Source organism: Gymnogyps californianus, chromosome 15 (genome assembly GCF_018139145.2).
Source record: "Gymnogyps californianus isolate 813 chromosome 15, ASM1813914v2, whole genome shotgun sequence".
In the NCBI taxonomy this organism is placed as follows: domain Eukaryota; kingdom Metazoa; phylum Chordata; class Aves; order Accipitriformes; family Cathartidae; genus Gymnogyps; species Gymnogyps californianus.
Window position 1 is genome coordinate 17723381 of NC_059485.1, and position 14162 is coordinate 17737542.

At 42.3% G+C, this 14162-nt stretch overlaps 1 protein-coding gene across 2 annotated transcripts in view; it reads left to right on the top strand.

The window, feature by feature from the left end:
• XPO6 (exportin 6) overlaps positions 1–14162 on the top strand; it is a 56824-nt gene that overhangs the window by 16767 nt on the left and 25895 nt on the right. For both annotated transcript variants that reach the window (XM_050906067.1, XM_050906068.1), the window contains exons 3-7: positions 1282–1394; positions 4550–4747; positions 7433–7592; positions 8007–8084; positions 13585–14038. In XM_050906067.1, coding sequence (XP_050762024.1) covers positions 1282–1394; positions 4550–4747; positions 7433–7592; positions 8007–8084; positions 13585–14038 — 1003 coding nt within the window. The remainder of the gene's footprint in view (positions 1–1281; positions 1395–4549; positions 4748–7432; positions 7593–8006; positions 8085–13584; positions 14039–14162) is intronic.

Consider the following 14162-nt stretch of genomic DNA (forward strand, 5'->3'; position numbering starts at 1 on the left):
ATCTGGTACCAAACTGGCATCTTAGCCTCTGCTGCTTATGTATGAACTTGAAGTAAAGGCTTACGTAGTTTGGGTTTTGGAGATCCCGTGGCAGGTCCTATAGATAATTAATATGTCGGTATCTGTCTACTGCTGTGAGCGTGGAAATGTAGTTTTTTATCAAGGGTAGTAAGTTGGTTAGGGTAGGAGAAGGATGTTATGTTTTTCTCTGCCTGTACGCTGTTAAATTGCATGTCCTGGAAAACCTCTACCTTCTGCCTAGAGATGGAGCATGGACTTCAGATTTGTTCAGCATTAAGAAGGGAAGGCAGAAGACTGTCCTAGTTAATGTGACATGACAAGTAGGAATAAACAGTGAGGTTTCATTTTGGCTGGTGTTACTAAATACGTCCTTCTGAAAACCAGCAGAGATCTTACAGGGGCTCTAGATGAGCTTCTTGCATCCGTGGTTAATGGCTGTAAATAGGCAGTTTGCTTTTATTCTCAAACTTCTGCCATCTCTACCTTCAGTGCCAAAAGTATGATCAGCATGAAAGACTTCTCCCAGAAATCTGGTAAAATAAAGAATAAGCAACTAGGCGAGGCTGTTTTTGTTTGGGTTGTGGTTTTTTTTCCTATTGTGGAGATCTGCTGTGGAAAAGGTAACAACCTTCAGCATCCCCCATTTTCCTGCTTACGTTGCAGGAAAGAAACCAATTGATTAAGGCTTAAATGCGATTAGCCTGTAAAACAGCCCTTGCAGCTTTTCCCTCTGCCACATTTGGTACGTAGTCACTTGATGTGAGATGACCAAATCCTGTACCTGAGTGTTTGGAGAGGTTTTTGATGTGCTGACCTACAACAAAGTCAATGGTTCTTGGAGCAATTGCATTAAAACAAGAGTGTTTTATAATGCTGTGTGTGATCTGAAGTACCTCCTAGTCTTTCAGAGTGACCTGGTATCCCAACATTTGGCTTTTATAGATAAAATGGTAATGCTCGTCATATAATTTTTGTGTGATTTGTTTTAATATTCAGCTATTAGTCTGGTGTAGTATTTATGTCAAAACTGTATTCTAAAATGACATACCTGTTTTGTTTTCATTAAAGCCTGTTGTTAGATTGCTTTTAATACTTTGGAGTGTGATTGTGTTTTTCCCTCCTCCAGGTTGTTTGAGTCATTCCCTGAACATGGTGTTTCTTCCATGCTCAGTGTGATGTTGTGCTATCAGTATACATTGTTATGGATTTGTTTGCAGCTTAAGAATTCTAATGTAATTTTTTAACACTTTATTTTTTCAGAGGAGCTTTTGAATAACTTTGCCCAGCAGATAGGAGCCTGGAGATTCTGCCTCTATTTCCTGTCAAGTACAAGAAACGACTATGTAATGATGTACAGTTTGACTGTGTTTGAGGTAAGATGTGTACTGTTTCCTGCTTAGTGCATTTTCTATCTGGTGCAGACATATTTTATATGGCAATCGATTTTATTTGAAAATGTCTGTCTAAAATGGCAGTCCTAGTAAGTACGGTGATAAAGGATGCTTTTATTGCTCTCTCCTAGAGAGGTTGCTTAATGGCAGGCTAAGAGTAGGAGAATATGAATCTTTGTACACAAATTGAAGAATTAATTTCCTGGCATCTCCAAGTACAAATTACCTACAGTTTTAGAGGCTGCTTGAGTTTTCTGCACAATGCTTTTAAGAGTGTTACTGCTTTTATACTCTTTTTATGGTCAGAAATATGTGCATGATTACCTGATACTAGCTACTGCAAACTTTAATGCTAAGAGGGAAGACAAAGTTGCTTTTATTTTTCTGACATCTCATAGCTGTGGTTGATGCTCTTGAGCTACATCCCTCAAGCTTATGTGCTAGTTGTAGAAGTAAGGTCTCTTTTAGAAGACCACATCCCACTCTTTACCTATTTATAGGTAGGAACAAAGTTATGGTTAAAAGCCTAAATATTGATTTGTGTATCTACTGGAAAAACAAAAGTATTCTGTGAACAGCTCTGTTTTATCAACTGATTTCTCAGTGACGAGTGCAGTGTCTTTCCCTAACGATATTCTGGGGCTTGGTCAATGTCACGCCTCACCCTGGTCTGTTTGTGGGCTCTGCACTGTGTTCTTGGCTGGGTTGGCGGCCTGAGCTCTGGTCCTAAATCAGAGGGGTTTTATATCCTTTGCAGTGGGCCACATTTTAGATAGAGCAAACAACTCTGTTCTTAAAGGTTGTGTTGTTTTGACAAATTGTCGTCGTTGTTGTAGTAGACTTCTTCACTTAAAACGTTCACTTTATTTATCTGGGGTTGCATAGGGAGTCTGGACTCGATCTGCAAACTGAATCTGATTTGCCTTCCTCTCAAAAAGGGATAGCCATGACAAATGGTATGGGAGTTGTTCCCTGATCTGGGGATGGATGTCACACAGCAGCAGCCTGCAATAATTAAACCGATTTTCATAAAGAGGAAAACATGTTTGATTACTGAGCCTCTGCTTCTCGGTGGTGGGGAAGTAGTACTGAAGAAATAATTGTGCCCAGAACGAAGCAGAACAAAGAAATCACTGTCCAAGTGTAAAGTGAGGGACATGAGTCCGTAGCTCAGCTGAGAGATCAGGATCTCTGTATTGAGGAGCTTGAATTTCCGAAGTTAGCTACTGTAGTGCTGTGCATTCGACTGGTCTTCATAGCCATAGTCTGTTGTAGTCTGCAACTTCATCAGTCTTCAACTGGCTGTGAGTACTGCATGTCAGTAAAAGCGTGTATATAAACACAAAGATCATTCCCAAAACTTCCCGAGAATGTTGTATTTTCTAGAATGTCTAGGAAGTTAACAGTGGATCTGGAATAAAAATCCTCATGGCCCCCTCCCAGATGAACCATTTTCACTTCTTGCTTTTGGAAAAGAGAACATCTTCCCAAAAACATTTCGCAGGTGGAGAAAACTGCCACTTCCAGGTCAAATGAGTAGGACGAAACTCAGTGGGCATTAAAGCATGAATATTAAAGCTAGAGCATCTTCCAGTTTTATTGGGGCTTCTGAAACTATCGTTCTGGACTTGCATTGAAGAACTCTCATTTGGTTGGTTCATCGTTGTTTTTAAGCAATACTGCTGGATCTTCTCTGTGAGAAAACCCAAAAAGCAACCTCTTTGAGGAACTTAAGGTATAAATATACCTCTGTATCTCTACACTGTGAACTGGTACCTCTGTACAGTACATCTGTACTGTGAATTGGATCTGCTTTGACTATAAATAATCTTCCATTTTCTGCAACAAACCCCTTTGCAGCATCTCCTGCTTTTGGGTTCTCCAAGCTATATGCCTGCAGGTGGGTACAGACATTGCCTCAGTCGCAGGCCTTCTCAGTACGTTATCCTGAGAGGCTCGGCTCCTAATGCTCCAGAGCCCCTAAATGGGATTGTAGCGTGGCAGGAAAGCAATTTACAACTCTGCCTTCTTATGGATTTTGTCTGGCTTTAAGTGGACTAAAAGCTTTCTGTTAAAGTGGTGCTCTGTCACTGCAAGGCAGTCACTCTGACGGTGACCTTCCAGCTTAGCTTCAGGAGACCGGGGTGGCATCGGAGTCATCTAAAACTGAACTTGCTTCCCCTCTTTTGTTTTTCTTTCCTGCTTCATACAAGGCTATGCTTCCCCCTTTAAAGGGGAAAATCCAGGTGTCCAGGGTTAAAAGATAGTGGAAATACTTTATATGCATGCCAACTAGTTCTGCTTGACCCAAAACAAGTTAAAATGGTAACGTGCTGGTTGCTGTCACTTGTCAGTTAATAGAAATGATGGTGTATTCAAAGAGATTTGGGTAGCAATTTCTGGGGCATTGAAACCCATCTTTTGTGAAACACTAATGTTGGAGGGCTTCTACAAATCTGATACACTTGTGGTAGGGTTTTGGATTTTGGGGTTTTGTTCGAGCTCATCCGTATACACTGTGTGGCTTGTAAGAGACAAGCTCAGTGAGTTTTGTTCAGCAGCTTGAGCCACCAGCGTCTTCGGTTGCCCGAGTACCCCATTAGGTAGCAAAGCTTATTCCAGGTTAGTCAGTGGTGCAGGGTTTGCCCTCTGTTAAGCTGCTCTTGTTCTGCTTAGCTTAGTTTGCACACACTCACCTCTACATGTTGTTAAAGATGTCAGGATTGGTACTGGACTGCTGAGCAGGTAAAGCATCTTAAATTTCAGCTCTTTGCCCAGCGAGCCTGTGCCAGAGCTCTAACAAAAGAGAAACATCTTCTGTTTAACCTGCTAATGCCTGCTTGTTTCCTTATCTGCAGGTCTGCCCATGGCAGCAGAGAAGGTTGAACTACATCAAATATAGGTGCTTAAGTTTTTAACTGACCAGGCTTGGTCAGTGAGAGGCCTGGATAGATTTGAAAGCTATAGCCTTTTCCCTGCCTGTGCATTGTGGCAGGCGCTGGCAATCCTGGGGCATAAGATGCAGCAGCTCTGCCTGGCGCTCAGTCCCTGCATTATATATCCACGTTCTCTTGCTGTTTAACTTCAGTGAAGCATGTCTAAGATGAGCTCATTTGGGAGGTCTGTTTCTTTTCCAGAACCTAATCAATAAGATGTGGCTTGGGGTCCCATCTCAAGACAAAATGGAGATCCGCAGCTGCCTGCCCAAGCTCCTTCTAGCTCACCATAAAACTCTGCCTTACTTCATCAGGAACAAACTCTGCAAAGTCATTGTGGATATTGGCCGGCAAGACTGGCCAATGTTCTACCACGACTTTTTCACTAACATCTTGCAGGTAAGAAGTTTCTAAAGGGAAAACTTGGTTTCATTCACGGGGAGACATTGTTTTGTTTCCTTGAGTAGTGACTTCCCTTGACGAAGATTAAATAATTACATGAAAAACAAAGTTGCTTCTTAAATTCCTTTTCCTTTTTAATTTTGCAAATAACCCTTAACTTCCTATGTGTTACATTTCTTTCTAGTGTTATAAGTTTTTTGACAAAGGAACAATACTATGCAACAAGTATCAACTGCACTTTGAATTTTAAATATTTAGGAGTAGTTGTTGAAAATGCAGGGGTTGTGGGTTGTTCTTTAAAGGAAAAAGTCAGTAAAACTATGGATGCATCACTGGATGATTCTCAAAAGTGAAGTTTCTGAATGGCTGTTGGAGATTTTTCACCTAATAGCCAAAGATACCCTAAAATCTTTGGCACCTCATCATGTAAAGTCACGAATGGAATGTTGTCGGGGTGTTTAAGAGGGCTCTTGCAGGAAGACTAGAGTATGTATTTGAGGATACTGGCCGAGACAGTGCCATTAGTTTGAATGTTGGTTGTAATTCAGTATCTCCACAGTGAAGCCTGAGCCAGGCTAATAGCTCACTGCTGCTGGAGCCTGGCTAGGCTAGTGCGAAACTCCTCTTTTGGTTCGAGTACTTTCCTTCCAGTTCTCCTAAAATTTGTTCATAATCGGCTTAAAGAAGCTGAGTGTAAACTGAAGTGCTGCACAGTCTTTTTCTGCTGACACGCTTACATGATTTGAATGCAGCTATGCCCACAGACAAGCCACAAGGCAGTTATTAAAAAAAAAAAAAAAATCAAAGGCCCTGAGTGTCAGGAGTTTATTTGTTAAGACAAATGGATCTAGTATTAATTGCAAAATGAAAAAAATGCTAACGTAGCATACAGAGCTTGTTACTAACTGGTGTAATCTCCTTTCAGATAGCTTTCTGTAATCACGTAGTGCGACATGCTGCAATTTTTCCCTGAATTATCAATTTGACAATAAGTACTCTGAGACAACTGTCTACGCTTACAGTTTTGGCTCTCATTTCACCTGGATCTGCAATTGAATTTCTGAGCTTCTACTTGCTTTTCTAGCACTTTGTAGGTTATCTTAAGTGATTGCAGAGCCCGCTTTGGGTGTCTTATTTTTCCTTAAGCCTCTCCTTGTGAACTCAGCTTCAGAGGGAAATGTTCCCATAAATTAATTTCTATAGCAGACATCTTCCAAAAATGTTCAGAGAAAGTGGAAGAAAACCGCTAATACTGAACTTCAAGACCTCAAAATAAAGAGTAGCAGCACAGGAGCAGAATGACTTGCTTTTAGAGTTGCAGATGAGTCCTCTCTCAAGACTTTCTTCTGAGATAATTTGAAGCAACTGTTTGATTCTTTGGCATTAACTTGTATCCCAGTACTCTAAGTAGTCTTTAAAACTTCTGCTGAACCATTGGGGGGATGGAGAAGAAAAGTAACTTGAGCTGTTGTATTGTCATTATGCAAAACCAATAATTTTACATAGAAAGTGCTGCTTCTTCAGAGGTATGAAATTTGTTTAACGTTACTGAAGTGTCAGTGCATGGTATTGCTAAACTTCCTGGTATTGTCAGAAAATATTCTGAGAGGAGATGTTAAGTCTCTTTGCAACTTACTAACAAGTTGTGTTTTTCATTTAATTTTCTTTTTTAGCTGTCTGCTCCTGTGCCATCGTGCTTCCTTTCTGAAAGCAATGTACATCTAGACTAAGAGCTTTTAGATGGTTTTTTTCCCCCCACGTATTTCACCAAAGTGTGTAGCCTTAGCAGTGTTAACGCAGCGTGTCTCTGGTTTGGTGGGTCAAGGAGATTAGGACCGAGGTCAGCCTGTGTTACAAAATTTATGACTTCAAGGATTGCTTGTAGTAATTGTGATTGGCTTTAGGCTTTTTCTCCCAGAGGGAGTAGCGCATAAATTGTGTTGGATGTTCCAGGTCAACAGAGAAGAGCAGCACTGAATTTCAGCTGAAAATAAAACTTTGTCCCACTTCAATGTGTCTTTAATATCCCAGCGGCTAATGAAGGCAAAAATCATTGCTTTCTCTGGTCCTATTCCTGTGCATTCTGTCCGTGGTGGAAGTCACTCTTTTTAGGGTAAATGTGATTTCCAGTTCGAGATGCGATACAGATGCAAGGAGAGGTCGTATCCCTTAGCTGTGTTCCTGTGTCATCTGATATTGGTTGCAGCTCTTTGTATGGGAAAGGATGGGCTTTTTAATGGGAAACCGCTCGGCTGATGGTGCAGGCTCCTGACCTGAGCGTGGCTGCAGTGGCAGCCCTGTTACGTGGTGAAGCCGCTGGTGCTGAGGCAATTCTGAGAAGTGATGATGTCAACAGAAGGCAGTAAACAGAAGGAACAAACTGTTACTGGTAAACATGCTGCAACAAAGAACGTGTGCAATGACATTATGAAAGCTCTCTTGAAACCCCAAGGATTCCCATGGTACTTGAACTGTTGCAACATTGTAGATTAATGTCTCGGGGAATCAAGTATTTGCAGTTCTCTTCCCTCAACATGCAGCACTGCAAACTGCGGGAACTGATACTCCTTCAGTCTAGAAGCACTTGTAAACTGCTAATAGTGTTACTAATGCCCTGTTTGTCAGCTGATAGCTTTGCAGAATGTTATCATCACATGTTGCATTCATGTGTTTTCCTCTCAGTTAATTCAGTCTCCTGTGACCACTCCCCTGGGACTGATCATGTTGAAAACTACTTCGGAAGAACTGGCATGTCCGCGGGAAGATCTCAGCGTAGCCCGGAAAGAAGAGCTACGCAAGCTGCTCCTAGACCAGGTGCAAACAGTGCTTGGGCTCCTCACAGGTATGAGTTACTGCACTCGCAGCGTTGAAACAAATGTCCTCCTTCACCGTCCCTAAGATGCTAGCGAGCTTGCACATTCTGGGTTCAGTGAAGCAACGTGTGGGCGATGTAGTGCCTGCTCCTGCAGTTTGAAGACTCAGCTCTACCCTTTGGCATTTGGGTCAGCTTACTATGAAACAAACTTGTGTCGCAGAGCAGCTGTATAGCTACATATGTCCCCCTCTTTATGAAGAGGGATTGAGACTGTGTGTGTGTAAGCACTTGGTAATTCCTTTGGGCTCACTAGAAGAAGACAATGTTCCTTGTCAAAGCACTAAAGATGTGTTCTACCAAAGTTCTCTTGCAGTCTCCAGTATGTTTGTTAGATCAATCTGTCTTTTAGCAGGCTGTTCTGAAAAATGTCTCTTTGGCCAGGTATTTTGGAGAGCATCTGGGACAAACACAGTGTTACTGCTGCCACTCCACCACCATCCCCAACTTCAGGAGAAAGTGGTAAGGATGGCTAAAGCTACAAGATGCTATTTCCATGTACTTAAACTTGCAATATCAGGCATAGATCCTTCTTTACTGTCTAACCTCTTGTAATAATCCTTTCCTAGAGCTTTTCATAGGCCAACAAATTTCTGGTCAGACAGACAAACCTTACATGAAGAAGCAATTTCCACTGCAGGGGATGCCCCACTGAAAATGCCACCTCATTGAAAAGTGCACGTACAGCCTCATGTTGTCCTCAGATGGCAAAAAGCTTTCTGAAGTGTCAGTGCAAAATGCTCTAATGTCAGTGAGTTGGCATTGTCCTCTATGAATTTCAGCTGTAAGCACATCAAAAGCTAGAGTGGAGCAAAACTGAAGCCCTAAGTAAAAAAAAAAGGTGGCTAGGACTTTGTGTATATATATTGTGAAAGTTTGTGTTCTACTTATTCCTGTTAGTCTTTCGTGTGGGTGTTTATCAGATCTAAACTCATTTACATGTATGTTTCTTAGTTACCCTCAAAATAGAGAATGTACTTCTATGTCCTTGTACTTGGCGCACATTTGACTTATCCTGTTAAGGCTAAGTAGGGGATAGATGTATAGGGTCACCCCAGGCATAACGCTGATCTTGATGACTACCAGTTTCTCATGTGCCTTGATGTAATGTGGGTCATTGTTACATTCAGCTCACCCAAGCATTGTCCAGCAGATTGTGGTGTCTTTGTTCCTGCTTCTTGGAAAACAAAGCAAGAAGAAATACCATGATGCAGTGAAATCAATATGTTGTCTGATCTTGGCTCTGTCTGCTTTTAACAAGGAAAAAGAAGGGCTTAGGGTCTGGAAACCTGTAATATACCCGCTTGTGCGTAGGGAGAAGATGAAACACCTGTGGATCCGATTATTTCTCCAGGGTTGTACTGATACCGAGTTGTGCTCGCTGCAGCATGTTCTGTGAGTTAACACAGTTGTATCAGATACCTTTGTTTCACTCGTCTTTGGGACCTTAAACAGTTAATTGAGAGTTGCAGATCACTTCCCTGTGGCCAGATTGCACTGGTCAGCTTAAGACAGTTGCCTGTGATAAGCTTTTGTTAATGTTTTGGTTAGTGTTAAAACTTCCATGTTTAAGTTTTCAAGTGCTTCTTTCCTGTAGAAGAGCTTAAGGCACTTTTGTATACAAAACATAAACTTAAATGGGAAGAAATATTTCCTTGGTTTTGGGGGGGGGGTGGATTTTGCTGTAGCTAGCAAAAGTCTGGAAAAAAAGAATATTAACAGAAAAGAACAAAACTTGTAGTATCACTTGGCGAGAGTGAACGTGCTGCTTGGAGAGGGCAGGAGGGCCAGCTTCACCCACCCTGGCAGCAAGAGCCTCAGTACTTTGATGTGACGTTGAGTAAGATTGGGGTCTTCCACGGTAAAAAGCTGCTTAATGTTAGTGTGAACTGGTGGTAGCCGGTGCCTCAGTGGCCAAGAATGATGCTGTATTTTGTACAAAACAGCTTGAATTGCTCGGTGAGCCTGGGTGCACGCTAGCAGATGCCGGTTAATGTAGGCACATCCAAGGCCATGCCTGCAGGAGCGGGTACTGCACTGTGAACAGTAGGTTCCAGAATTATCTTGGAAAAAAACTAACACTGGTTTGTTCTGAGGTGCTAGTAACTTAAACTGATACAACCCAGACAACCTCTGTTTTGTTGTCTAGAGTTGTAATAAAAAAAATAACCGGCACAACAAATTCTGGGCTGATTGTCAGTGGAAGCCGGTTTGAGATGTCCTCTCAGTTCCTCGGTGAATCACTGGATGGTGCTTGTGCTGAGGCAGCTTTGCATCCACCTGAGTATTCACCTTGTGACTTTAGATCATATTTCTGAAAGTGAAAGTATGCCATGTTTCTGTTCTGGGTCTTTCCTTTCTCCCCTTTCAGGGAAAACAAACAAACTTCTTACACAGCATATTTTCAAGATAATTGCTAGTAATTAAGACTACACTGACAGGTCCTTTAGAAGTTCAGGCTTAATTTCACTGGGTCCTGCCTGTGCAAACTTGTTTATTTGAAACGTTCTCGGGTTTTTTCTGTGCTCTGCCTTAACTACTCTCTCCATGTTAAAACTGGTTGTGCTTCAAGGTCTTGAAGTCCAAAAAGAAGAGCACTGAGTGCTTCCCTCTTGTCCACTGCTTGCTCACTTTCTGTGTTTTGTGAAGGACTCTTTCTTTACTTTCTTTATTAACCAAATGCCCCTTGGGTCGCTATTTGGTGATATGATCGGTCAAAAGACTCAGAGTGGAGTAGGAGCACTGATGGGGTTGCTGACATGGAGAACCTACGGGGCTTAAAGCCGGACACACGAGTCAGTAGCAGCGAGCGGCAGTCATGGCATTGCACATCTGCTGGTCTTTATTTGCAGGCAGAGATGAATGCACGATTGGAAGGTGAGCTATGGGACAAACATGGGTTTAGTGAAATTCTGCCATTAAATTCTACACTGAAGATGTTAATTGTTTCTCTGTCCTTACAATTTGTGAAATCTGTAAGCTGACCAAATCTTTTTACCCACATTGTTATATTTGAGCCTCATTCATGCAGCAAAGTATTCCTGTTTACTGGTGACACTTAAACTTCTCTGCTGCTTAGATGAGGCCACCACCTTTTTCTCTTTACATTCAGGTGAAATTAAAGGTGTTCAAAAGGCAAAATAAGCTTCAGAGTCCCTATAAGTGTTTAATATCTTCCGTCAGAGCCAAAATCTCTTCAGGAACTTGGAAAACCTATGCTTCCTTGTTTTTTGCGCAGGGAAGCAGAGTGAAGTGGTTATTTGCAACTCTTGCATAGTTTTTAAATAGCACTTGAAGACACTGTTAAACTCATTTCTCATACCACTTAAGCGAAGGAACTCTGGTAATGTCCTATGTTGGGAAACATTTGAGTTATTGCATCAGTATAGAATTTACTCAGCAATAATCTCTCAGCCTCCAAATCTTGCCTTTGCATGATTTATAGCTCTTTACTTGATGAATCCCTTGCTTAGGCATATTCACTCATGTATGGTAAACAAATGAGTAACAGAAACGGTTGCTGCTGCTTACTTCTAGAGAACTAGCCTGATCCCAGCCCCTCCCCGAGAGTTTTCTCCTTGTGCATGAATGCAGTTGATCCTGTAAATTTATCACCTGTTTGCATATGACACCAAATATAACTTAAAATCCCTTAAACTCTGAGCTTCAGTAATTAACTGGGTGCAAAGCACTCAGACCAACTGCTGTGAGTTACGGGACCTAATTTACAGTTGCTGGTGTTGATGGATTAAAAGAAGAGAATCTTTGGTTCTCACTGATTTTTGTAGAGTTTGCTGGACTGGACATTTGAAAGAAGCATGTCTGCTTCTGTAAAAGCACAATGCAAGCAGCTCTTGCACTGCAGCATATATATAGTTGTGAATGTTACCATGGGGGCTGCTTTAATATTAAGACTAAGTGCAGGGTTATCTAATTCAGCTGAAGTAGCACGATGCCTTAAATTTGTGGAGCGGAGGAGAAAGAAACAACGATAAGGTATGGCAGGGAGTTATGAATTTAGTGATGTAAGACATTGATCGTGATGAAAAATGGAGACTTGAGGAATTTATTCATCATGCATACTTTTGAGTATTTTGGAAATAGCTCAGTAAATCATACCTGTTATTTTCATACTGCTAGTGTGTTGGGTCATTTCACTTTCAAAAAAAAAAAATTACTCAGATTTTCTGGGGAGAACTTTAAATTCTGTAATGTAGCAAGTGCCCGTGAATTTCTAAAGGTGAAGAGAATATTTGTACTCAAGGAAGAGAAGTGTATTGAATAACCTGGGGAAGGTGAATAGGTTTTCAGCATGTGGTCTGTGGAAGCCTGCAAGTTAGTGGGCAGCTTCTGTGGGGAAGGGCAGCCTAGCTGGTGGTGTCTGCTTGGATTTCCATAAAGCTTGCAACAAGGCTTCTCACTAAAAGCTTTTGAGAAAGCAAAGGCCATCAGGGATAAGGGAGTCTCTGGATTGTTGATTAATTGGTTAGAAGGTAGGAGATAAAAGGAACTGGAAATGGTCCCCTCTTGCTGTGAGGGGGGAGGTCACCTGTGGGAGTATTGCTTGGGACTGTGCTGATGGACATACTTGTTAGAGGCCTGCGGAAAGGGCTCAGTAAAGAGCTTGGTCAGCAAGGAGGCTTGCTGACGGCACCAAGACGATCCGAATGAGGAGAAAGAAGGTAAGACTGAAGACCTGCAGGAAGATCTTGTGTGTCTCTGGGCAAATGGAAGGTGAAACACAATGCAGATAAGTATAACCTGCGTTTGGGCAAGGAGAGCAATACTCATCTCGTGCCAAATCATAGGCTACAAACTCACCTTCAGTATGCGGGATTAACTTCTGAGCGTTACACCAGATCATTCTACAAAAATTTCAGATTGGTAGCAGTCAAAAATAGATATCTGCTATGGTGCTGTATGGAATTAAGGTTCATCTACACCTTGAATAGCGGCTGCGGTTTCTGGTCTTCCTGTGTCAATAGGTGTAGAGTAGAAACGAAAGCTTCGTAGAAGGGCAGTAAAGATGATTGAGGGTATTAAATGTCTTCCATGTAAGTAACAAGAAAAGTAGTACTCTTCATTCTCTCAGAAAGAGAGAGCGAGGAGCTCCAATAGAAACCTATTGAGTGACATGTAGAAGGTGAATGGAAAGAGCTTCTTTCTTTTCCCTGTTTGGGTACAGGAGGTAGGAAATGAAACTAGCAGCTGACATGCCCCAAACAAAAACCGTCTTTACACAGTGTATAGTTAAGCTGTGGAACTCTGCCACGGGATGTTGCAAATACTAAGTTTATGTGGCTTCAGTTGGAGACTGGATAAAATTGTGGAAGATAAATCCTGAGGCTGTGCAGAATTCTTCAAACCCCACTTGGCTCGGGAAAGCTTTGTAATGCGAGTGGTTGGAGGCTGGGGAATGTGATCTGTGCCTGCCATGGGCTTTTGGTCACTGAGAAAAGGTACCGTACTAAGTAGGCTTTTTGGTCTGAACATCTGCTCTTACGTCATCCACAAGCTGTCATATGCAAGCAGAAGCAAGTCTGCTAAGGTTCAGTGTAACATGGATGTGCCAGAGAACTTGTGCAAGCTTACACCGAGGATGCTCGACCGTGTGAGGGGAGTGAATTTTATAATAAATCCCTAAAATACACCCCATGGCATTGCTGTTTTCCACAACACTGTGTGAGTGTGCTTCCCAGTAAGGCTCGAAGGGCCATGTGAAGCTGCTGCTTAAACTTTTGCTTGTTTGATCAGCTGGTCTGATCTGATGTGAGATCTGAACAAAACTTCAGAAAATTCCTGAATACAAAAATCACTTGTTCAGAGCAGACAAATCTTTGTACGCTAACTTGCTGAATGCCAGAGGCTCTGATGGCTTTTGCTTTAGAGCTAGGGCTGGCAGTTGCACCATTTGAAGGTAATTGCCCTGATTTATAATGCAGATGTGTGCTTTGTTTCCTAGGTGACCTGTTAAGTAGCCTGTTGCAGAGTCCCAGTGCAGCCAAATTATTGAACCAGCCAATCCCCATCCTTGATACCGAAAGTGAATATATATGTTCCCTGGCACTGGAGTGCCTGGCACACCTCTTCAGCTGGATCCCTTTGTCTACTAGTATCACCCCGTCACTCCTCACCACCATTTTCCACTTTGCTCGCTTTGGCTGCGACACCCGTGTTCGGAAGATGTCTTCTGTCAATGGCAGCAGCCAGAACTCGGTGTTGGGACAGGAGCGTGGCCGACTTGGCGTCTTGGCTATGTCTTGCATCAATGAACTGATGTCTAAGAACTGCGTGCCTATGGAGTTCGAAGAGTATTTGCTACGGATGTTCCAGCAGACTTTCTACCTCCTGCAGAAGATTACCAAGGAGAACAACGCCCATACGGTGAAGAGCCGGCTAGAGGAACTGGATGAAAGGTAAGAGCAACCAAACAGCTGAGTAGCTGTGCTAGGGCCTCTTGCTTTCTAAAGGACTGTCTTTATTGTTTTGCGGTCATGCATGGTGTGTCTAATCGCCTTTTTTTCAGAGTACTGTGCTGAG